General features: G+C 36.5%; 1 protein-coding gene and 2 long non-coding RNA genes across 5 annotated transcripts in view; 1 reads left to right on the plus strand and 2 right to left on the minus strand.

Annotated features, from left to right (window-relative positions):
* The window catches only part of LOC139950822 (uncharacterized), a 2,950-nt gene extending 193 nt beyond the window's left edge, over positions 1 to 2,757 (plus strand). The window contains exons 1-3 of the long non-coding RNA XR_011787705.1: positions 1 to 92; positions 687 to 777; positions 1,300 to 2,757. The exon at positions 1 to 92 is cut by the window's left edge and continues 193 nt beyond it. This is a non-coding gene — a long non-coding RNA (uncharacterized lncRNA). The remainder of the gene's footprint in view (positions 93 to 686; positions 778 to 1,299) is intronic.
* Positions 2,758 to 2,775: 18 nt separating this feature from the next.
* On the minus strand, positions 2,776 to 6,538 carry LOC139950821 (uncharacterized). Its single transcript, XM_071949648.1, has 3 exons — positions 5,833 to 6,538; positions 4,977 to 5,093; positions 2,776 to 3,731 (listed from the first exon to the last, which is right to left on the minus strand). Exons 1-3 carry the CDS (start codon positions 6,003 to 6,005, stop codon positions 3,638 to 3,640), a joined length of 384 nt encoding a protein of 127 aa, XP_071805749.1. The 5' UTR covers positions 6,006 to 6,538; the 3' UTR covers positions 2,776 to 3,637.
* Positions 6,539 to 8,944: 2,406 nt separating this feature from the next.
* On the minus strand, positions 8,945 to 25,288 carry LOC139950514 (uncharacterized). 3 transcript variants are annotated; one of them, XR_011787664.1, is made up of 5 exons: positions 25,218 to 25,288; positions 24,097 to 24,175; positions 22,208 to 22,281; positions 20,715 to 20,774; positions 8,945 to 9,925 (listed from the first exon to the last, which is right to left on the minus strand). It is a non-coding gene; the product is annotated as an uncharacterized lncRNA (long non-coding RNA). The 3 variants fall into 3 exon arrangements; XR_011787665.1 differs by lacking the exons at positions 8,945 to 9,925; positions 25,218 to 25,288 and adding an exon at positions 25,043 to 25,120 and having other exon boundaries at positions 18,677 to 20,774; XR_011787663.1 differs by lacking the exon at positions 8,945 to 9,925 and having other exon boundaries at positions 18,678 to 20,774; positions 25,218 to 25,287.
* Between the last annotated feature and the right edge of the window lie 619 nt (positions 25,289 to 25,907).

Raw genomic sequence — 25,907 nt, forward strand, 5'->3', positions numbered from 1 at the left:
CTTTCCCACGAGCTTTGCGAGTGTGTGTGGCACAAGACAAACAAAAGGACCGGAAGGAAGTGAGGAACAACAACAGGGATCTCAATAATAAAGTAAGCGTTACCACTATTTTAGCCTTATGTGTTACTGTTACCCCAGTTTTATCCAAGTCGATCCAATCGTGTTTATTGTCACTTTCGTTATTATTCACCGTTCTGGAAAACGGGTGAATTTTCATCATTTTCTCTCGAGAAAACGGCAAACGGTTTGAGTACTTATTGTATTTGTAGGATCAGGACACAAAACACAAATATCTATAATCTACAGATTTACATTAAACTTATACGGTAAATACTGATAGCTACCCTTACAATACTATACTTGCTGATACCCTGGTGAGACGAACAATTATTACAGCATGTAAAATATGTTACCAGTAAGTTATACTAGTATTTATAGCATAACTGGTAATTACGTTTTTACATGCGTGCTAAAACGGAGATGGATTATTTTGCGTGACTTTGTTTTACCAAATGCCTCAATACTTTGCAGCAAGTAACATTTTAAGAGAAGCTTTTTACTACCCAAAATGTGTAAGTTAAATGTAAATCTGAAAACATGTTACAACAAAAACCCAACAATTTGTTTACAGCAATTTATTATGGCAAACGGATAGGGCACTATAATTAAATTCTGTATTTTTTCAGGAGTCGGATTCAGAAACAACTGAAGGCGAGGGGAGAACAGGCAAATCTGATGCTGTGTGAAACAAATTCAAGAAGAGAGAGCAATATCAAGGTATTCTGAATGTTTATTATTTTTTTGTACAAATACAAGTTAAAATATGTATATATGGTTTACAGGAGCTGCATGTACCTGAATCAGTCTGTGAAAATATATAGATGAATTTCATCAACATAAAACAATATTTACGTATATGGAAAACTAACTGAACTTGAATGAAGAAAGACAGCAAGGCAAGGGGTAGAACAATAAATAATATTTATACACATAAAAACACTATGAATCAAACCATAAAATTACAAACCAAAAATTAGGGAAATATTTACAGGGGCATATACAAATACAAAATAAATACATAAAATAAAACATTTAGAGCAGGTGCAGGCATGATATACTGGTAATTTTGGAAAACAACAACAAATAGTTTAGATAGTGGAAGGGCTGATCTTCACATGGTGTAAGGCTATCGTACACTTATCACAGTTGTCTGGTTTTCCCAAGAGCAACACATTGTCAAACAGCCTAGGATGAATATGCCTGAATGTAAATAACAATAATGTGTGTCTACCGTTTCAGAAATATCTCAACGCTCTTCCAAGGAGGTTGAAAATGTAACCACAGAGCTGTAGAGACAGCAGCTTGCAGCATGTCAATTGCATTCTGCAGCTAACAAGCACAAGCCATGAACCCCAAGATCCCCCTCAAGAAGTTTTGCCATGGTGCAGATGTAGAAATCGCAGGGATATAACGCTGCTGGAGGAGAATAAGTTTTGCACTAGAAGGTGAAATGGGTGCCTCACACACACACACACACACAGCTCATGGATTACAGGGATGACATGCTGGCAGCAGAGCAAATCCACAATAATGACAGTTTTTCAGCATGCAGCATAATAGGCAGCATGTTTTTTTTAGCAGCATGGGCGACTTGGTGCTATAAACCGTAGATTCATCCCATGTGTTTTGTTTTATCAATAAGGGATAGGTTTCTAGCACCAAATGGTGTTTATATTGGGTTCAGACCTCGAAGGCTCTTATTACAAATAATATTGCAATTTTTCAGCATGTTCTAAAATATTTCAATTGCTTGAGTTTGAACAAAGAGAAATTAACCGCAGCGAGACATGAACCAATGACCTCTGAATTAACGTACAAGTGTTCTACCAACTGAGCTATCCAGCCCATGCTGGCGGTGTCCCTATTTGTCATCAGAAATTGATTAATAGGGACACAGCCAACATAGTGCTGGTGCTGGCTAGCTCATTTTGTTAGAGTGCATGTACGCTAATCTTAAGATTGCTGGTTCAAGTCTCACTCCAATTACTTTTCCATTGTTCAAACCCAAACTACTTTTAAAACTCGCACAATCTGTTCCCCTTGTTATTTGTTGCATATTTTAGTATGAGTGTCTCCACACTAATTTATAAGCTCAGCTCATTAATTTTTGCAATCGAGACATAGGAGGGTTGTTATAAGCAGCTGTATGTAGCTGGTTTCTACATAGTGAATTTTTTTTACACACAAAAATATTAAGTATAACAACAATATGAGATTAAGAATATGTTTTATTTGCATCAGGGATTATGAATATTTATTGTGGTTTTACCCATATAAACCGATGCGTGTGAGCCACTGTATTTTGGAACTTCTTTGAAAAAAACCCATCACAGACAAATTACTTGGGTGGTATTCGAACCCACGACCCTTGCAGCGCTTAGAAACTTTGTATTAAGCGCTATATAAATGCATGTTATTATATTATTATTATTTGCAATTCTAGAGCAGTGTCATAGAAACTAGTCTAATTGGCTCTAGAATTGCAAAGGTCATTGGTTTGAATCCCACCCGAGTAACATGCTTGCTTTTTTTTCACAGAATTTGGTGGAAGTACTGAGTATGCTATTGACACATCAATGTTTATGGGTCAAGCCAAAATGAGGAATAAGATTAATAAAAACAAACTATGGATAAAGAAATTACATTAATTCAAAGGTGTATCATTCATAACAAGGACATACTCAAAAGACAAGAAAATGATCCAAGAACACGTCATTTTACCTCAACTTGTTAAATTTAATGATCAAGTCAGAAATGAGACCTTCCACTTGGTACATATGTATTTAGGAAATTAAAGTGGGAGTTAATTTTGGCTGATAGTTGTGATTTTGGCTGATATGAACAATCTTCAAGATGATCACTATTGGTAAACTACTCAAAATAATTGTTAGCATAAAAACTTGGTAACAAGCAATGGAGAGCTGTTGATAGTGTAAAACATTGTGAGAAACGGCTCCCTCGGAAGTAACTTAGTTTCCAAGAAAGAAGTAATTTTCCACAAATGTGACTTCGAGACCTCAGATTTAGAATTTGAGGTCTCAAAATCAAGACATGAAAGCACACAACTTGGTGTGACAAGGGTTTTTTTCTTCCATTATTTTACCGCAACTTTGATGACCAATTGAGTTCAAATTTTCACAGGTTTGTCATTTTGTGCATATAAATGCTGAGATACTCAACGTGAGAAAACTGGTCTTTGACAACTACCAAAAAGTGTCTATAAAACAGACGTTACAAAAAATTTAACCTGCAATAGTTTTAAACCATGTAACGCCAATGGTTTTAAAACCATTGATGGACTGACCCACAAATTAAAATAGTTTACACATCTTTTAAATTTAGTGTTGCAATGCTGCACTACAGAACATGTATGATTTCAACCCAAACAAACAAGTGGTTTTGTTTTTCAAAGTGAAAAGAATGAGATTTCCAATTTCTTTACTTCTTGTTTTTCTATGGATGGGGCTGGCACTTTTGCAATGGTGAAAGAAATGCGTTGTGGATTATCATCAGATAAAGTAAAAAGTGACATGCTATGATAAATAACCATGTACCCGCCCCGCCCACTTATGATCTTTTAGCTGCAATCCTCTCCATCGAATCTGTGATGTAGCTGTAGGGCTGCGGTTTGGGCTTGGGATGTGCTGACCATTTCTTTTACCTGTGGAAACCTGGGAAAGGGAAATAATAATATGAGATCAGAAAAATACACCTTGGTTTGACGAGTTAAAGTGTTCTGGAGCTCTTGAAAATTGAAGAATTTTATTACAAGAGGATGTATTGAAATGAATATGTATGTTCCTAAGAATATCCTTTGGAAGGTTTATTTAGTTACTAGAGGTGTAGTTTGTTGATATAACAAAAACAACTGATTTTGGAAACAGCTTACTTTTACGAAACATTCAAGGATACACGCGCACATACTTGGGTGTTAAAATTGACACAAGATCAATGTCAAACAAAGATACATGTACAAACAACAACTTATTGTTTACATCATTGGGTGTTTAGCAACATGAAAATAACACTCATTTGTTCCCTTGGATCGGTCGAGTTGGTCTTTCAAAAGTGTTTGTAACCGTTTGTTATAAAATACATTATGATTAGAAAGATATTTTAAAAGTAGAATATAATGATCCACACTAGTATTACGCGAAATTGGGTGGTTATTCTTTTACCTCATCGACTAACACAGTCGGCCATCTGTGGGCGTCAAATTTCTCCCATAAATGGCCGACCGTGTTAATTCGCAAAGTAAAAGGAAAACCTTGCAATTTTGAGGCAAATTTGTGTGGATCATTGTATTCTACTTTTGAATCATTTTTCTAACCATATGCTTTTTATTACAAACGGTTACGCTTTTCAAAGAACAACTCGACTGATCCAAGGCAACGTGTTCCTTTAATTTGGGTTATTTTTAGGGTCTCAATAAAGTGAAAATACATTGGTGTTAATTTTTTACACCCCAGTTTTTGCAGTGCATAAAGGCAAGGCATTTTCTGTCTATTGGCAAGTTAAAAGTTTTAACTGTTTTTCTGTTTAGTCGTAATTTGGAATAAAAGGCATCCTAATTGTTACAATAAATGTTCTTTCAAAAACAACCTGTCATGCCCATTTTTGTTTTGATACTAGACTTGTTTAACCTGTATGAGTGACGTTTGTGAACAAACATCAAATTATGATTATTGTGTCTGTTCAGAAACAAAATTAACAGTGTATGCATTTAGCCTTCGAAATTAGACTGGGTTGAAACGTCAGGCCATTATCTATTTTGTGCATTCACGGTCGTTGTGGTTGATCAGTTCACAAGTAGCCTTAGTATATATAAAACAAGACAAGTTGCAAGGTCCTTGAATGCCATCCCTTCTTCATAGAACCTTCAGAAAGATTGTACCTTTGACAACTTTATTACTAACCGTTCTGAGTTAATGTCTGCATGGTCTAGTGACATTCCTTTCTCCATGGGTCCAAACAGTCTCTTTGCTGTGGTTTTCTTTATTGGCGTTGATGACACCAGTAGACTATCTTGATCACTGAAAAGTGAAATTAAACACAACACATTTATGGTATGACCATGAGTATAAATTATGATACCGTTTGTTTACACGACAAGGCATTTATTTATTCTTCCAAGTTTTTCCCCTCCATTTTCAGTTGTATTGTTTATTTTTTTCTAGAGGGTCCCTAGACTATGCCAGGGAGAAAAGGGTTTTCACACTGATGTCAGGCATGCAACTACATCAGCTGATATAATTTTTTTTTTTATTCTCAGTACTTTCAATTGAAAAATATCGTACAAAATTTTGTGACATTTTGTAATTTCCTCCTTTTTGTTTAAGTTACAGTTGCATGCCTGTGACGACGATGCTGTGTGAAAACATAGGCCTTATTAACCGTTTATTTAGATTTTATTTTCTTATAATGAAAACAAAATTAATCAATGAGACCTTTCCAGCTATTTTGCAGGCATATTCTTTAGTACAAAAAAATTATAATAAAAAACCCCGAAACCAAGCTCTTTCTTAAAAAAACCCAGGATCAATAAGAAGCCCGTTTCATTATAATTAATTCTTTAATCCACTTTAAAACAAAAAAGAAGGAATATTTAAACATTATTTTCGTAATATCATCACTTGTGGAGGGGGCCCCGATAAAAAGCATAGCTTGTCGAGAGTATGGACCCCTAACCTAACGAAAGCAATGAACTGAAGCAAAAACTAATACATAGGTGGAGAGAGCGAGTAAAATGCGAGTAAAACTTGAATAGCCTACCTTCTGGTGAATATTCTAGTCGTAAACTCTGGTCTTGACCACAAGTAGAAGTCTACTGGTAGATCTAGAACATGAACCGTGTAGTAAGTAAACAAGATCGCGGACAGGACTGTCATCAGATGTTTGACAAACTGGGACAGTTTTGAGTTAATGAATTTACACTGCTCTCGCATTGATTGGAACTCATCATTCGCATCAGCTGGATTGACCTAGCCTGCTGTGTACTTCCTTCTGATAATCTCTGTTTTGCACAGATTTCCTTCTTTTGCTGGCAGATTCCGATACTGCCCAGGTAACTTTCCTGTTCCTCACCTCTTCTTCATGGCCATTTTGATGCGCCGTCAAAAACGCATAATACACCCGCAGGTCCTTTCCCTACGGATAAGGTGCGGTGGTTGCGCACACTCAAACATGAAAACACGACGAAAAGCTCTAGACACAGATAAACACGATCGACGTGTGTAATAAATCCATGCCATTGCAATAGCGCGTATCGTGTGTATACACCCATGCCATTGCAATAGCGCGTATCGTGTGTATAAACTCATGCCATTGCAATAGCACGTATCGTGCGTATAATCCCATGCCATTGCAATAGCACGTATCTATATTTAGACTACGCCCTCCGGGGATGGTAAATGTAACAGCTATCGTCGCACTGTGTCAAAGGTAAATATGCTTGGCAAGCATTTTTCGTTCGTGCGTATGACGATACAGCGTCTTTAATGTTCACATATGTTTTATTTAATTTATGCAATAGAAGACCAGTATCCAGTATGACTTTTTACAAGCAAAAATTGTGTCACGTACATTAAACATGACAGTTCAAACCAAGAGACTTGGGGGAATAAAACAAAATGTTAATGACGTTTAATAACTTCTGTACTGGGCTGGGATACTTTAAGTTTATGTTTTGCGTCACACTGGAAACTTCAATACTTTAATTGGTTTAGGGAAGGTTCACAATTACTTGCATTGTATTCGGCACTTTGTAGTGCTATAATGTGGGTTCCACATTGTGATTAGGTTGTAAGTACGTTATTATTGTTTGGCCGGTTTAGTGTTTACCGTCGTTTTACGCGGTTTGACGCTATTGACGCTGTAGTTGTCGCGATGATTTTCAGGATTTAATATTTAGGTAATTTGAAAAGTACACTAGTGTTAATGAAGGTCAGTCGGTCTCCTTTGATGGTCAAAGAAATTATTGACGGTGTGATGGGGCCATCACGGAGGTTTTATGGGGGTCACAGACAGTTCGGAAGATGGTAGATGGTAGATGGTAGATGGTAGATGGTAGATGGTAGATGGTAGATGGTAGATGGTAGATGGTAGATGGTAGATGGTAGATGGTAGATGGTAGATGGTCAGTGATGGTATGCATCGGGTGCGCCGTTCAGTGTTCACGCTGTTTTAAATAAAAATTTATTGAAAAAAATTAATTAATGACGGTCTTTTTGATGTCTTCACGCTGTATAGAGCCATCTTGACGGTGTTTTAAAAGAAATTACGTTCAATTCAATTGACGGTCGTTTTCCTACATTTGTATTTTGTCGTATGCCTCATTTGCATATACCTTTAGCTAATGCAGCCCCACCCTACCCAGTAACCCACAAATACAAATTAAATTAACCCCGCCCACAAATAATTGCCACTCTAAAAGTGGCGCGTGACTTTGTGGTCGGGTTGTGGATCACTCTATGTTCGTAGAGAATATCCACTGCATGTATAGTGCGCCTAGCGGTGAAGCTTACCGCAGCAGGGAACCATACTATCCACTGCCTCTTCACATCTAACGAAGCTTCAGGGTTCATATATAAGTGCATTCAAGTTCCAAACATCCTAGTCATGGTTGCTAATTGTTGCTAAAAGTCGTCAGAGAAATACACATTCAGCACATACAGTTCTACCGAACCTTACAAAACTTATCTCAAAAATGATTTGTTATTGTTTTTTATAAGATTACAGCGGAAGATGGTTCAAAAACAACGCGACATTACCGAAAAGCCATATTTTCACGGTCGAAACTTGTCGATTTCATATGCAAACTATCGTTTTCAGCGCTGAAAGTGAACCAATCACAGACCATTCAGTTTTTTTTAACAAACCAATCGGAAACAAATAGCATGTAAGCCGGTCTCTCAATCACAAACCCTACAGGTCATCCACGATAACATAGTACGACGATCACCAAGAACAGCTAAAAACAACCATTTCTTAATAATAAGCCAACAGGAAACAAATTCTACATTGCCGGGATCAACAAAGAGATTCAAGTATTAAGGTAAGTCTCACGTTTCAGATTGTTTGGACACGATGTCTACATATTCAGACCGAACAAGTAGAAAAACAAACTTTGTGTCTGTGGCCAATAAGCAATAGTCTAGCGATGCATTGTAACCGTAACACTCTGGGATATTTAACCATAATGACACACAAGTTAAATTTCAAGTGGTATAGATGACACAGCTCGGCAAAAAAACAATAACACACGTTTAGCAACATGGGCATGGAGAGGAGGCAAAATATTATATAATAAAATATTTCAGACAACAAACAAAATCGTAATACTAATTAACAACGCTTTTTAATAGACATCTGTTTCGGTTGTCATCAAATGCTAAGATTTTTATACCACAATCAGTAACCAAATCTGTTAATACTAAGAAGGTTGATTATCGGTGGTTTAGAGAAGAAGGTTTCTTTCAAGTAGGGATAAACACAAAAATAACAATTGATCAGTGCAACTACAACAGTTCAACATAATATATTTATCCAACTGTTGTTTAAAAAAAAAAATTGATAGATCAACTTTAGAGATGAACTTTTAGAGAGTTCAAATAGTGTCACTTTAAGGGAAGGGTTACATTGGAGTAGGTAGCACTCCTACTGTAACGGCATTACAAACTATTCATATACTAGCATCAACAATTAATAAAGCAACAGGTAACAGTGGACTAACACTCTTAATGTAAGGGCATTACAAACTGTTCATTACTAGCATCAACAATTAATAAAGCAACAGGTAACAGTGGACTAACACTCTTAATGTAAGGGCATTACAACTGCTCCTTACTAGCATCAACAATTAATAAAGCAACAGGTAACAGTGGACTAACACTCTTAATGTAAAGGCATTACAAACTGTTCATTACTAGCATCAACAATTAATAAAGCAACAGGTTACAGTGGACTAACACTCTTAATGTAAGGGCATTACAAACTGTTCATTACTAGTATCAACAATTAATCAAGCAACAGGTTACAGTGGAGTAACACTCTTACATATGTAAGGGTAAATACACTTGCACATGTAACGGTCTTACTCCACTGTAAACTATTGCTTACTAGGATGTCTAAAGGGACCTGGTTACATTGGGATAACACTCTTACACATGTAAGGGCATTACAGAGTAGTGCTTACTACAATAAATACAAACTTTTGTATATTCAATTGCAACGACATTTCACATTACAGTAATGTGGTTATGTAAAAGCATGACCAAGAATTACAGGCCAAAGTTTGACAGCAACAAGAAAACATTTTCACATATGACAACAACACTTCTCAGAGTGCATTTTAAGTCTATTAGCCTGTTAAACAGGAACTTATTTTCAGGCAGGTAAACTTAACTATATTCACACATTGAATGCACCCCAAAAAGTTCAGGTGGTTTTTCAAGACCTGACTGAATCAAGATAACTCTCAATAACAAAGATAACTACAAATGGGGTCTAAGGACATTTCAGCAGGTCAAATGGACACACCCACTAATAATAAGTTTTATCAGGTTAAAGATTCAAATGGGGTCTGCGGCCATAGACCGGTGGTTTACAAAATGTATGACAGTACCCATGCCTCGATACATGGCACTTTACAAAGTCTTTTCATCGTGCTTTTTTAAGGTTCACTCTCCAGCTGATAGTAAAAGCTCTACGTTGAGGTACCTGAACATTTAATGACTGTCAAATATGTTACTTGACATTCAGTGTAGTAAAAACATAGTTTCAATTACTCGGTACATAAATTAACTATTTTTTTGGTTAAACACACTGCACACTATTGTCAACGACCAAATCTTCTCACATGCTGTATCTGAAAATATACAAAACAAAACAAACCTGTGAAAATTTTAGCCCAATTGGTCGTGGAGGGTTCCGAGAATAATTGACGAAAAAACACCCTTGTCACATAAAGTTGTGTGCTTTTAGATGGTGCATTTAGAGACCTTATAAATTCGAAATCTGAGATCTCAAAATCAAATTTTTGGAAAATTAATTCTGTCTAGAAACTACTCTACTGCAGAGGAAGCCGTTTCTCACAATGTTTTGTACCATCAAGTTCTCCCCATTACTCATCATCAATTTAATGCCAATAATTATTTTCAGTAGTTTACCAAGGTGTCCACTGCCTTTCACTTTACTAAATTACCTACAGTACAAATAAAGTTTACTTCAAAGAAAATTTAGTGTTCTTTAATTACACTATATGTCCTCCAAGGGAAATTTACTGTAGTTTAATAAAAGTATGTACTTCAAGGAAAATTTACAGCACTTGTTTTACAATATGTAATTCAGGGAAATTTACTATACTTTAATTACAGTATGTACAGAAACACCTTTACAATTTTAAATCATACTTTCACGTTATTTTCAAAATTAGGTTTGATTATTAAAGTCACTGTATTTTGTGTAAAATTGCTGTTTTAATTCTATGAATTTAATATTATTGTTGGTTTCTTTCTAAAGGAATAAAATAAGTGTCTTTGTTTCAAAACAACAGGTCATCAACAAAATTTGTTTCATTTATGTTTTGATAATGTATTGTTCTTTCAGTCCTCAAATTTGGACACTTTGAAAAGTAACAACACCATTTACTGACTGTTTTGGAAAACTTCACATTTGGAAACAATGTTTTTCACCTGTTTCCTGTCAACTTGAAACTTTTAATGATCGAGCAGCAACTTTGCTTTTGTTTATGTTTTCAGGACTTACCAAGTAAATCAGATTACATAATGCTGCTTCTTAATATAATAATTTTTATTTTATTTTTGTTACTTTTTTTAATTACTAATATTTGTTGACATCTAATATTTCGACCTTTTGGGTGTAAAGCTTGTATTCAGTTTTCGGCCTGATATATACTTACATCAGTTTATTTCACATTTCATATTTCATTGATGTTCTATTTGCATTTAAAACAACGCAAACAGTTATCTCTGATGCATTAATTTACAATGCCTTGTAGCTAGTCTAACAATACTTTAATAATCAGTACCCACAAAATGCAAGGACTGGTATAAAATACAAGTCTACTTTCAAGCGCCACCCAGACTTCGCGTACGTTTAACGAATGTACAAATGGCTTGAGCCCATGCTTTTTCTTCCAGGAGTATCTCGACATTGTACACTTGTTTCACGGATTGTACAATACAAGCTTTTTTTGTAAGAAAAGATCTACAGATAATAATATAGCTTCTGTCTTAAGAAGTAGTCAATAAGGTTACTTTCTACTTTGATACTTGAGCCTATTTTATGTCGTTTCAACAGTGTTTGTGACCTTCATGTTCGTGCTCATTGACATTGAACTGGTGTTGTGACCGGGCCACTGCACACATGGGAAGTTGCATCGTTGTTTGGAATTCTTCACTTTCATCGGTAAGTGTGTTACTATTAATGTACTATACTTAGAATACGTAGGACTAGGTTGTAGGTGGAAGCTCACAGACTTTTAGGCAATGAGAACGAAAATGATAGATTTGCGTCCACCGCCCGCATGCTCTGAAAGCTACCGCCGAAAAATTTAATTACTTTCACAAAATTTCATTAGTTTCACAAAAAAGGCTATGCATCATCACAAATGTTCAAGTTAAAATCATCAAACAAGGGTAAAAGGTTATATTTACGCATTTTAGTATTGTCATTGCGATCATTCTGTTTGCAGTTAAACACGCATAAGATCTGCTGCCGTTCATCTGTCGAGCACAATCGACAAATTTGCCCCACAAATATTCTGCGCAATTTTTAATTTGCGCTATGCAGAATAGGCAAATTTGTGTATCGAGCTCCACTTTGCGCAATTTGAAGATTGCGCATCTTCGTGTGCAAAATAATGAATAAAGAAAAAAGAAAAAAAACCTCATGTCCTTTCAAAAATGCCCGGAAGCAAATCTAAAACTTTCATTCTCACGGCCTTAAACAAATAAATAAGGGGAGTCCAAAAACAAATTTGCAAACGTTAGCTCATATTTTATAAAATGAAATTAAAAACAGGATTCCAAATTGGATTGGGTTGGCATTTTTATCTAAGTTTCGTCTGTTTGATTGCAGCATGATTTTAAATTTTCATACCTTAATATGTAAAAGTGGTGCATCAGTTCATCGTAGTCATGATAATTTATGTTGGTTTTTCAAGACATTTATGCCAAAACACAACCCCATGAAGTAGGCAGCCCCATGAATACCCACTGACAACAGTAGGCATTAAAACTAAGATCATGGGTCACTTTTTGCCATTTTGTCAGTTTCATGAGGACAGTAGCTGACTGAGAATCACAGAAGAAAAAAAACAAACAACGGTTTAAGAGCAACATTGTAAACATAGCCCACGATTTGTCACAGGTACTTCTAAAAAACTACAGTAACTATAAAGCTCCCCGTGAGAGAGCCTTATAGTTTCTAGAAGTATGTCACTCTGTCTTCAATTAGAAACTTCAATAATGGACAGACTCCTTCTAAGTTCCATAATAAATAGAGACAAAGCTGCAGGATATGTTTCTTTTTCAGTACTTCAAGGAAGCAGCTTCATGTAACACATATTCTAATAACTTTTAAGGTTTTACATTTGACGGAATGGACAGAACTGTGAGGTCCTAATCAATCATGTGTTTGGGGAGTACTTGAGTACAATCAATAAGAAAGCTATAATGCATAAACTTACAACTATGCTTTTTCGTGTCCCCTTCTAAAAACCCTTTTAATCCTGTCTTGCTAGGAACTTTATAATGTGCCGGTGTTATTTGTACATATTATAATGAAATTCATCTGAATGACTACATATTAAAACAATTTAGTTTTTCTCTCTCTCTTTCTTCAATAGTTCAAACTACAACTTCTCTGATTCTTCCTCGACTTGCTGTCATCACAGAAGGCCACAAGCATGGTGAAACAGAGTGACAATGTCACCTCATAGGCTAAACACTCCAAAAAGAGATTGAACCTGTTGTGTGTCGGCAAATGTACCCTGTAGGGATGTAAGCAATTGACCAGTCCGTTGGGACAGTTTCTTTTCCTCTTTTTCGGCCAATTGTGTCAATTCACCTGACGGGACAAAAAGTGATTGACGGGACATAATATGACTGACGGGACACTATTTCAAGACGTCACATTATTCTCTTTACTAAATATCAGTAAACAAAAATGGTTTTTGTTTTTTAGTTCAGGCGAATTGGATAGTAGATACATTTAATACACTGGACACCTTTGGTAATTGTCGAAGACCAGTCCTTTCACTTGGTGTATCTCAACATACGCATAAAATAATAAATCTGTAACAATTGGAGCTCAATATTTATCGAAGATAACAGACAATAATGGAAGAAAAAACAGCAAACGTTGTGTTTTTTCAGATTCTTTCATTTAAGACCTCAGCTGAGGTCTCAAATTCAATTCTAAATATGTTGCTTCACAGGGAGCTGTTTCTCACAATGTTTTATACTATCAACAGATCTCCATTGTTAGTTACTACTAAGTAAGTTTGTATGCTAACAATTAATAATTTTGAGTAATTACCAAGAGTGTCCAGTGCCAGTACCAAAACAAGGATATACTTCAGTAAATATGGATTTGTGAAGAATATATGACGATCAAAACCCACCGCAGAAAAATGTATGCTGCCATGGAATGTGAATCTGTTGAAATTGGGGCTTTCTTGCAGGTAAAATTTGAGTTCTGAAGCTTTGACATTTTTCGGCCCCAGAAATGGACCCTGATATCCAGGACATCACTGTAGTACAATACGAAAGTGTAAGGCCTCCAGGGCTAAGTTCACAGGGAACTTGGATGGCCCAACGTTGATCACAGAGACCGACGCTCAGAGTGAGCTCACTGGGGTTGACAAGTGCTTGTTCATTATCAGTTGAATAGTCCACCTACTTTGGAAACTTGAATGAGACAAAGCAAAACAGTCGGCGTGCTAGTGCGTGCGTTTTGGCCTTGATAAATTTGCTAGTGCATCGGTCCTCCGAGGAGTGCATTTGGGAAGACAGGTTTGTTGAAGGTATTTCGATTGGATTTGAGAAAGTGAGGCAATTAAAGAGTTTTTTCACATAGAGCTGTGTGTCAGAGTCCCCTCATTTATGTTCTCACAAACCCCCCAGAGATATTTCCAACCCGGCCCCCGGAGTGCAACAGACAAACAGTAACCGGTCGGGCAGTAGATTTCCACCAAAACGAGCCTGCAGCCTTAGCCCGAGACTGCTTGTAGTATTCCCCTGGTCTGAGGTTCACTTTGGATTCGGGATAAGGGGAACTTTAGGCCCAGTGGTTAGACTTCTCCCAAGACTCCCGAATTCGAATTAGTCTCGCAGGAAACACGCCACAGTATGTGATCATTATATTTCATGTGGGTGTGTAAATTTCACCCGGGATTGGAAAAAAGGTCTCAAAGCTGATATTTAACCATTAATACATATCTTAATTGGATGTGAACTACAACACAAATGTGTGATTCAATATTTATCTGCTAATTTAGGGTATCCACACCTGTTCCAGATCCTTCAACTTCAATTGTCATAAACATTTATCAATCTAAGGAGACAAAAGGGTAAAGTGGTTTTGGACAGCTTAGATTGTCTACTTTGCATGCAGTAATTATTTGAAAGCATATAATGAGCTTTTACAATTCAATGCAAAAAACAACACAACATTTATGTGGAATTAGCCAAACAAACATAAGTTTGTCTGGGGATCATGTCATACGCAAGTTAAGTCCAAGGAAGAATGGGTTAGACTCATCATCAGCAGTAATAAGTTGTGACACATCTTATGCATTTTGTGAGCTCTGTAATGGAACACAAAGCCTTTTTACGGCCTGGGGTCTGGGCCTGCCTACATGAACAAATTTTGCATTTCAGATGCTCTGTGATGCAATCTAAGGCAATTAAGAGCCCTAATGGCAAACAAAACAGAACAAAATAAACACCCTCACATACTTCTCAAATGAATATGGAGTCAAATAATAACAGCCCTTAGTGCGAAGTTACCTGGATAAAACATGGCCAATATATCGCTCAAACAAGTCATAGAGGCCGCAGACTGACAATAGCATACAGAGATGGCGCGTCTCAATAAAGTAAACATACAGTAACTACAGTACAAGAGAACAAAAAAGTATGGAGACGACACGCATGTACATGTATTTGCCCTCTTATGAGACACACAAGTTAGCAAAAACTGGGCGAATATTGTTCACCCCAGAACATGGGGGGGGGGGGACACACATGTCCCCCTGTTCCCCTACCCCTGATTGACGCACATGCGTTGACTTAGTGTAAGCCTGATGTAGCTTTGACAAAAAGAGCATTTGAGGTACTGAGCATTATTTAGAGGTAGTGGTACAGTAGTACATATGCATTTATTTTTTAAGGCCAGCTATGGTTAGTAATGGTGTAAGAGGAAATCGCAGCTTGGAAACAGTTCTATTTAATTTTAGATATTGAAAGTGTACATATATGCAGCACAACTAAACTTCTTTTCCTTGTGGGGGAAACACTTTATACACGTACATGGGTCAGCGCATTGTACACAACACAGCTCTTTCTTATTCGTTAAGACATTTTATTGTGATTATAAAAGTGGGTACAAATGGACTTGCAATTTGAACACAGCAAATTGTAATTAATCACAGCAGTACCATTAGGATCTATACAGGTAGATTCACAGGTAAATTTATGCAGAGTTCTTTTGATTGTTGGAAACAGTTTCTATTGTAAAACAGAATTTCAGAAGCTTTATACTGTGAAACTTCTCAGATTCAAATAAATACATACAGTGTATGTTTCTACATTGACACATTAATTTTAACTTAAATGTAGGGGCATGCATGCATGAGGGTCTGCACGTTTATAGCCCAGTGGCAGAAGTTTGTGCAGTAAAGACAAGACAAGGCAGTACCATAAACAGGTTCACAGGCAAAATATTTCTTGGAACTATCCGTTCAATTGTTTTAATACTTTATCAATGTAGTTGTATACAATCTTAAAAAACGGGCCCATTTTTTAGATAGCAGAAACTTCCCAGCAAATGTCAACAAAGAAATAATAATCCCTATAGGGATACACACTCTGAAGAGCATTACTGCCATTATGCTTCTTATATTTAAAAGGCAATGTATTTACTTCACAGTGAAATGTGTCTCAAAGTGCACTTTACTATACAAAGCTGCTGTAATTCTTACTACATGTATGTAAGTCTTTAATTAGTCATTTTAAAATGTATACAAACCATTTGATCAGAAGACTTCAGTTACAAGTTTAGTCATATTGCTGGTTAGCAAATTTAAAAGCATGTTAATTGTAAGATTAGATTGGGGCGTCTGAATTTATCGAAACGGGATTTTGTACAATTAGTGTATACCTTTGATTCTTTGAACCATATCAATGGTAGAGAATACAATAAAATGAACCTGTGACAAATTAATTTCAATCCGCTTCAGCAGTCACAATGTGATTGCAAAAATCATCCACTGGTGTATAGCTCACTTAATAAGTAGTGGGGTTTCACAAAATCATTTAAATTGTTTAATCTAGTTAAAACTTGACGTTTATCTAATAGGCAAAACAGTGGACATTAACTAATTAACAATGTTGGTTTTACACAAAAGTACAATTTGATTCACTTTACGACCATTTGGATATCTTTATCATACCACAGCAGTCTCCACTCACAAATAGGGCCATTCCAATAAGGAGTTCAAATCAATCTAACAGTAACTATGTTTCTATCCGAACTTCCTATTTGTACATGTATGTATTCTTTGTAAAGAGATCAGTCCTTGTACAAGCTTAGGCTTCTTGTCTGCGACCTCCCACTATATGATTAACTTCTGTTAAGTAGTTTTTCATTATATTGCACTACCTAATGGTATGGAAAATAAATCTAATATCTGAACCACCATAATTTAAGTGTGCCACAAACTAGAAAAAGAAGAGTGGACTCAAAAGCTATTAAACTCCCACCAGTAAACAAACACTAAATTAAAAGCAAATCAAAAACATGACAATAAGTGTCATACATTAGCCTTTTACCTTTACTAAATTGTATTGGACTTCAGTTTCCATCCTATTGGCTAATTGAAGGAGGTTTACAGTCACCAAGTACTGGTTCTATTCTATTTGATTCTATTCTATTCTACTGTCCTATATTTAACGATTCTTTTTAGGAGATTTCTTCAACATAGTTAATTGATGGGCTATCTTTGCCCGAGTCTAAAGATGGAGTTTGACCGTAAAGAAGCAGCACGCACCTCCGCACAAGGCAGAAGTGCCACACACCTCCGCATCAATGCAGAAGTGGCACGCACCTTTGCATGATGAGTGCAATCTCACAATGTCACCATTATAGGAGCTGATCACCCATGATGAGAGACAGACCGTACTGGGATACAATGCAAGACATCATACTGGGGTGGCGAGCCTTCTAAACGCTGTCGCCTCCATCTTTTGAGTTTAATTAGGTTTACAAATGTAGACTAACACCCCCCCCCCTCCACACTGCATAATCCCACTCCCCCCATCCCCACCCCCCCCCCCCCTCCCCCCAAAAAGATAAAAATAAAAAATAAAAGTATGTTCCCGAGGCTTTGCACTCATGAAATGTTAGCTTGGTAGCAGAATAATTCCATTCCAATATTGTGCATGTGGCGTGATTGTGTCCAGGAAAGGTTTTTCATACTCACAGTCCTCACTTGTTACAATGTAGTCACATGGGAAGTTGGATCCAAAGTGTCCTCTTGTCCAATTAGTACAAATTATTAAAACCAAACACCCAACACAAATACATGTCACTTTTATTCTAAAGATAAGGTATTCCATTATTCTTCAAAAGAAGTCTTAATTATAAGGTATAGCATTATCACTCAGTTTTTGGTCAGGAAAACACATTAAATTTGTGGACATACCAAATCTTTAAAATTAAAAGTATTTCAATTGAGAGCTGACAACTCATCACAATTACACATTAATGCCTAAGAATAAACAAAAGTAAAAATTACCAGACACTTCTTTACTGCAGGTACACATGATTTATTCGCAATAACAAACTTTACAATACCCAATTAAAGGCAGTGGACACTATTGGTAATTACTAAAAATAGTTATTGGCATAAAACCTTTCTTGGTAATGAGCAATGGATATAGGTTGATGGTATAAAACTTTGTGAGAAACGGCTCCCTCTGAAGTGCCATAGTTTTCGAGAAAGAAGTAATTTTACACAAATTTAATTTCGTGACCTCGAGTTAAAGGAACACGTTGCCTTGGATCGGACGAGTTGGTCAAAACAAAAGCGTTTGTAACCGTTTTTTATAAAATGCATATGGTTGGAAAGATGTTTTAAAAGTAGAATACAATGATCCACACAAGTTTGCCTCGAAATTGCGTGGTTTTCCTTCTACTGTGCGAACTAACACGGTCGGCCATTTATGGGAGTCAAAATTTTGACCCCCATAAATGGCCGACGTGTTTGTCGACGAGGTAAAAGGAAAACCACGCAATTTCGAGGCATGTTTGTGTGGATCATTGTATTCTACTTTTACAACATCTTTCTACCCATATGCATTTTATAAAAAACGGTTACAAACGCTTTTCAAAGACCAACTCGACCGATCCAAGGCAACGTGTTCCTTTAAGAACTTGAGGTCTTGAAATCAACCATCTAAACGCACACAAGTTCGTGTTGCAAGGGTTGTTTTTCTTTCATTATTATCCCGCAACTTTGATGACCGATTGAGCTCAAATTTTCACAGGTTTGTTATTTTATGCATACAGTATGTTGAGATACATGTACACCAACTGTGAAGGCTAGTCTTTGACAATTACCAATGGTGCCCACTGCCTTTAAAACAGCATTGCTTTTTATTTCAAATTAAAAACAATTTGAAGAAATAAATTAACATAAACAAGTACAGGTACACGTATGTATTCACAAACACGTAACAAGACAAATAAACCGCAAAGTTGTCAGCTCACAATTAAAATATTTCAAAGCCATGGCACAACAATTTCTATTAATTGTCATATCGAACACTCCTATTGAAAAAAGGATTAAAAAAATTTTTTTTTTTAAAGGATTAATAATAAAAAACAAAAGGTATGTTGTTGTAACTCCTAAGCTTGAGTGTAAATGAGGAGTGTACAATTTTGTGAACTTCTGGGAATATAAAGTATACTATCTGATTGGAATTTCACAGATTAAGTCATAATGCAAATGGCATTATCAAGGTGTACAAAAGGGCGATAGTTCCATACCTTTGACCTTTATACCCACAGAAACAAATGGGACTTTCTGTTCTCTCAAGTTGCAAGTTCCCCCCCCCCCAAAAAAAAAAAACATAATTACACAACTGAGTTTGCCCGGAGGCTAGAGGCAGTGTGAATCCTCGCTTAGCAGCAGGTTCTGCAAATGATTTAATAGATTTGCATCCAGAATAAAGAATATTAATTTGGTTTGTACCCATATACACTGATGAATTGCCACTGTTTACTCCGTACTTACTCGGTTGGTATTCGAACCCACGACCGTTGCAAATCTAGAGCAGTGTCATACCAACTAGACCACTGAGATTGCCCGGTGGCTAGAGGCATTTTGAATCGTAAGTGTAGCAGCGGGTACTGCAAACGATTTATAGATGTTACACTTGCATCCGAAATAAAGAATATTAATTTGTTTTTTTTACCCTTACACACCAATAATTGTTGCACTTTATACTCAGAACTTACCAGAGTTCTGCGAAGAAAAAATATCAAAGGCATAAAAAAAACTATTAATCGGGTGGGATTCAAGGGAAAAAAAATGACATCGCACCGTGGCTTTGAAGACAACACAAAAAAGAACAACACTAATGCATGCAAGGCAGTATGACAGTCTGATGGTCAACAAACTCCTACAATATCAAGCAAATCTGAAAATGAACAAGCACATAAAGATTTCTTACATGTACACATTTACAACTTCAATAATGAATCATACTGTCTTGCATAGCATTTTTGGGACGGGAAAGGTGCACAAATACATAACTCTCATCCATTCATTCGTTCATTCATTCATTCTATCTACTGTACACAACTAAATGATATGGTTTCATGGATAATGTATAGGAGCAAATAGAGTCCATTTCATACTGTAACAACTACACTTAATACATTATGAAGTATCAAACACTTTTCAGTTACAAAATGAAATTCATTTACAATTTGTACAACAATCATTCATAACTCCTAACAAAATACATACGTGCAGGGATACATCTATATAGACCACACACACAAATGTTTGTCATTGGATTAAGGAAAAATGCTTCAAGTGTCATCATTTGTAGGTACCAGAAAAAATCATTCACAGCACGTCTGTGGAAATGGGGTTTTTTCAAGTAAAGTGACGGAGGACAGGATTGAAATCTACATGGCATTATCTGCATTTCAGTGTTGGGTATACAAGTTTCTGTGTCTTTTGCATATTCATGGAGAGCATTTTTTCCAAGGACAAGCATCTATGAGTGATTATAGTACAACAAATATTGAATACATTTCCTTTTTGCATTGTCAGAACTTGATCAATCTGCACCATGCATTCTCATATGCATCCAATGTTTGCATTTAACACAACTAACCATAGTCCTTTGATGATACTTGCTCCTTCAGTGATGTCAAACATTTCACATAGACAAATCCTAAGAAACATGAAAAAAGACACATTCAATTTAAATGTTTTATAAGACTATTTATGAACAATGACACACAGCATTACAAAACGATTCTGAACTTGTAGGTGACATTAACATAAAGAGACCAAGTTAAGGAAAGGACATACAAACAAAATGAATCACAGTTGTGGGTACTCTTTGTTCTTTGAGGCATGGTGCACAATTTCAGTAATCATGAAAACTGATTACTTTGTTTTCAATACTTCATATTCATGGACTCACAGTCTGGTGTCTCTATTAATTCAGACGTTTTTCCTTTCATCTCAAACTAGGGTTTCTTTTTAGCTCTTTTTGCATTCGATTTTGTTACGTGCGCACATCATTTCGTTTTTCCCGTTCAGTCATTCAATTTTGCTTCGCTTTAGGCATTCTATTTCATTTATCATGTTTATAGGTAATCAAGACTTCACTTTGAGGCAATGAAGAAGTCAACAGTGATCAACTTCATACTTGTGGTGTGAATAGCAAAGGGTGGAGGGGGTGGGGGAGGGGTAGGGTAAGGCTCTTTGTCTGGGTTCATTCCATAAATGAGTCAACGAGGCAATAAAGAAGTCCACAGTTTGTCCAATATTGGTAAACCAGGGTGGTTCAACCATAAGGATTGTAGCTAGACTCTTTCATTAATTTGTTTATTGAATTGTTGTTGATGTTAGCAGGGATTCTGGCATGTGTGTGTGTGTGTGTACTCCAGCTTATCACAACTAGGCATTCTACACTATACACAGCTAGCGAAGAAATTAAATGCTGGTGTTCATAAGCGCAGAATAATTTTGCGGTAAGCAGAGCCAAGATTTTGAGCCATAGAGTGATGTTTTCCGGTCTTAAGTTCCTCCACTTCTTTGATCAGCCTCTTCACAATCAGCTTTAAATTGTTCCTTTCTACATCCTCATATTTTCGTTTGTGCCAATTATTTATAAGAGATTTAAAATGAAGACAATTATTTGTTTCCTTTTTCTTTTGGTTTCTACAAACAAACAGCTACAGAACAACTTACTGTCATCTGGCCAATGAAAATGAAAGCCAAACATGAAACCAGCTCCCTCAAGAGTTCGGCATGCACGATCCAACCCCTTTTTTGCATTTGCCATCCATAGGTGTTTATGCGCATGTGCACATCTCATTTGCATATTTCATAGGAAGGGCCTATTTGTCATCAAAGTTAGAAAACCCAATAACGATAAAAAAAACACCCTTGTTGCAAAACTTTTTTCGAAAACTACCTTTAAACCTATGTTACTTCACAAGGAGATGTTTCTCACAATTTGCTTATACTATCAACAGCTCTCTACTGCTCGTGACCAAAACTATAAAGTTTTTGGGCTAACAATTATTTGGTGTAATTACTACTAGTGTTCAGTGCCTCTATAAAGACCATTTTAAAATACATGTATGTACTTACCACAGAACAACAGCAAGATGATTTACAAATCATTGTCAGAAACATTTGTATCAGAGTTTCTGTCAAAGCATGGTCTACAACAGAACAAAATATACACATAATCAGTTAAAACAAGTGTTCATGATCAAACACACTTGAATCACATCAGGGCCTAAATTAAAATAAATAAATAAATAGTAATAGCAAAACCATTCTCTATATATGATAAGTGTGCTGATTTTCATACATGACACAACAAACATGACCTACATCTTTACGTCCAATCCGAAGGACGGAGCAATAATGGTTAGGACACTTAACCATCGCTTTGACTTTCTGATTGAACGTAAAGCTGTAGGTCCCGTGTGTTGTAAACAGCATGTAAAAATAGTGCAGTTCATATCGCGAAAAGCGAACAGGTTACTGCGCCCCAGTATTTCTGGTTTAATTGGCTGCATAATGCGCCATAGCACCTTGTAAAACAATTTCCAAAAATAGGTCTCATAAATGTAAGCTCCACTGTACCTGGCAGGTAAAATAATGCGCACTTTGATATGCCCCTTAGGGGTGTGATAAAGCGCACTGTAAATGTACATGTAAAACCAAGTATTATTAAAAATGCTTAATGACACAAAATGTCACCACTCAGAGTCGAACCCATACTCTGCTGATCAGAAACACCAGACTTTGACTGCCGCATCAAATGGCTCCACCAAAATATTGCATTAACAGCCCACCAAGGTGGGCTACCTTAGAAAGATATATGTTAATTAAACTGTATAAAATGTAAGGTGTCTTTCTTCTTCATCCTTTTTTCCCCCTCAAAAATGTATGTTTATGAGTGTATGTCGAATGCTGAACTTGCATTTCTAGCCACAGATATGAATTGTGAAGGGATTAATGAATGTGAAAGAATGTATAAAATATAAATCACTTAAGTAATCAAAGTGCCATTTTTCAGAAAGTCAATGTTGACCCTGATAAGATGTTTTTTGAAGTTTTGAGGCCCAACGTAAGGAACTCCCAGTTGCAAGAAGTGCAGGGCAAAATGTTTGTCACTCTAAGGGTTGAGATTTAAAGAAACGGTAGCTAGCAAAAAGAACCTATTTTGGTAGTCATGGTAGAACACATGGTACTTACATGGCACATGGTGCAAATGGAAGTATAGGCCAAATACTACTCCATCAGGTTATTATTCACCTTTTACTACTAAAATGGCCAGCCCAGCACTACCACAGTCACCTCTGTCCTAACTCTATGCATCCACTGACCATGCTGCTTAGAGTAGCAGAACTTCATGCATTGTCAGTGCTTACTTACAAAGGTCTTACAAAATGCTTTCAAAGGAATTTCATGGCAACAAAGGCTCCATTAAAAAAAGGAAGTGAGTATGCAAGAGCATAACAAAGAAAGTGTTTAATGTTGATAATGACCAGCTGGAACTCTGTTTATAACCAATTATTTTTGGTTACTATACACTAGTCTTGGTGCAAGACAGTTCTTGTTGCGGGCAATGCAGGCGCTGTTGGTGAGTTGGTCGCGCTGTGTTAAAGAAAAACGAGGAATGTCTTGCACCAAGAATGCATTCAAAAAGTGTCTGAGTCATAGAAATTAAACAAACGCACGGAGCTCAAGGTCGTCAGAAAACAGATACATTTTTACAGAGTTTCTTAATGATTATGCCTTTGAACCAAAAAGGCATAAATGAATGGGAATAAAAGAGCATTCACTCGTTCTTAAATTTGTGTTTAAAACTATGCAGGGTCGTGGCCATGATTAAAGGCCCTCGCCTTTCGCTCGAGCCTTTACCAAATGGCCAAGACCCTTCCAGTTTCACACTGCTGTTCATGACTACCATTTCATTCCATTCATTAGACCTTGTCTATTGGATTCAAAAAAATTAAACTTACCTTTATAGCTACTGGCCAGAATGAGTAATGCCGGGAGTGCATTAAGTTACTTCATTGTATGGTGAAGATCTTATTGAATCTAAAACAGATCAATGGTCAAAGAATAGAAATTAAGGATAAATTATAAATTGTTATGTCAATTGCATCAAATAATGTCACTACCCTCCAGCAGGACCCCACCAACCTCCAGAAATTGTTATTATTAATATTATTATTATTATTATTTTGGACAATCTGTCGTTTTGTGCGCACAGTCTTGTTAACTCCCGGGAGAAAGGTTTACGATATCGCAACTCACCATTCACACTAATCTCTCTCATAGTACAAACATTGGTTTAACATCTATGATTATGAATTGCACAAATCAAGAAATTGTGATTCAGTAACTAGACGACAATATTTGTTCTCTAGTCATTGTGAAAACAGCGGTTAGCTGGGGGATATGACCACAATATTGTGATGTAAGTCCTGCAGTCTAACCACCTGACCACGGTGACACTACATTAATATGTACTTTAACTATACTAACTAGTCTGGATTTATAGTTATAGCCCTATTTAGTATTATTAAAAGGAAAGTACACGTTTGGTTATTATTACTCAAAATAAAAATTAACTTAAAAACTGGCTTGACGATCATTGGACTTGGATGGCTGATGGAAGTATAAAATAATGTAGGAAACGACTCCCTCTATGATTTATATGGGATACACCTAGTAGTAAGAAGACTGGTCTTTAACAAAACAACAATTACCAAACGTAAACAATGCTTTTCAGTACACTACGTACATACAAACGTGTACATTAGGCTTAGCTTACTACTAGACCCAGTAACTGGGGCGCTGTACTCCTTTTCAACAATTTTTGACTTTAGCTAGTACGACAGATAAAGTCAAAAATTGTTGAAAAGGAGTACAGCGCCCCAGTTACTGGGTCTAGCTTACTACCTAGATGCGTAGACCAGCTATCCGAAGAAAACGATTTAAAAGTAGCTTCTCTCGAGCGGACGGCGGAATGAACCAGATAAATGTACTCTAACAACCCTTAGCTTGACTTGTGTGCTTTAGTTGCTTCATAAATAATACTTTACACAGATATTAACAGTCAAAATTGTCCACTTACTCATTTTATACTTCCCGCGATGATGTTCACCATCTTGAATTGATCGCGGAATGCAACACTAAACATAACTAGTCTACAGAGGGCGCTAGGGTTGTTCTTAGATGAAATGAATTTTCTTTGGCCCTATTATAACAAAATATACTACCAGACTAAAGTTACCAGCATAATACCATGTCATGTTCAGCTTGCGAGTGGTATCCAGCTCGTTTCTGCTTAACATACAATTCTTTGAAATAATGGGCCCTGGATGCCATGCCACCTAGGCCCCGGGGGGGGGGGGGGGGGGATGGGGGATGATGGGAGGGGCAAACCCGGGATTGTTCAGGTCCTGGGGAGAATGGTGGAAATTGCACTCTGTGTCCTATTAAACGAATTTTGACCATTTAAAATATTGCCTTGACGGGAACAGCCCTTGACTTATAATATTATAGTGGTTATAATGTTTACAAGTTGGCAATATCTTAAAAGAAGTATTCAAAGTGTACAGAGGTAACACAACTTCTCAGACTGAGTGCACATTGCTTAAGAGTTTTGGCAATATCTCAACTTCTCAGATTGTGTACTACTATGGGACTCTCTTCTCTCAGGAATTTTTGCAATAATATCTCAAAAGAAGTATAAGAAGCGTTACCACGATATCTCCAACTGTGTCTTGATCTAGGGATAATTATTCTTATAGTTTTGGCAATA

This window comes from Asterias amurensis, chromosome 18, assembly GCF_032118995.1.
Source record: "Asterias amurensis chromosome 18, ASM3211899v1".
NCBI classification, from domain to species: domain Eukaryota; kingdom Metazoa; phylum Echinodermata; class Asteroidea; order Forcipulatida; family Asteriidae; genus Asterias; species Asterias amurensis.

Excerpts from the sequence above, each read along its gene's own strand:
- LOC139950821 (XM_071949648.1), bottom strand. The coding sequence starts at position 6,005 with ATGCGAGAGCAGTGTAAATTCATTAACTCAAAACTGTCCCAGTTTGTC. Across the intron at positions 5,094-5,832 it reads ACTAGAATATTCACCAGAAG|TGATCAAGATAGTCTACTGG; the intron begins GTAGGCTATTCA and ends TTCACTTTTCAG. Across the intron at positions 3,732-4,976 it reads GCAGACATTAACTCAGAACG|GTTTCCACAGGTAAAAGAAA; the intron begins GTTAGTAATAAA and ends TCCCTTTCCCAG.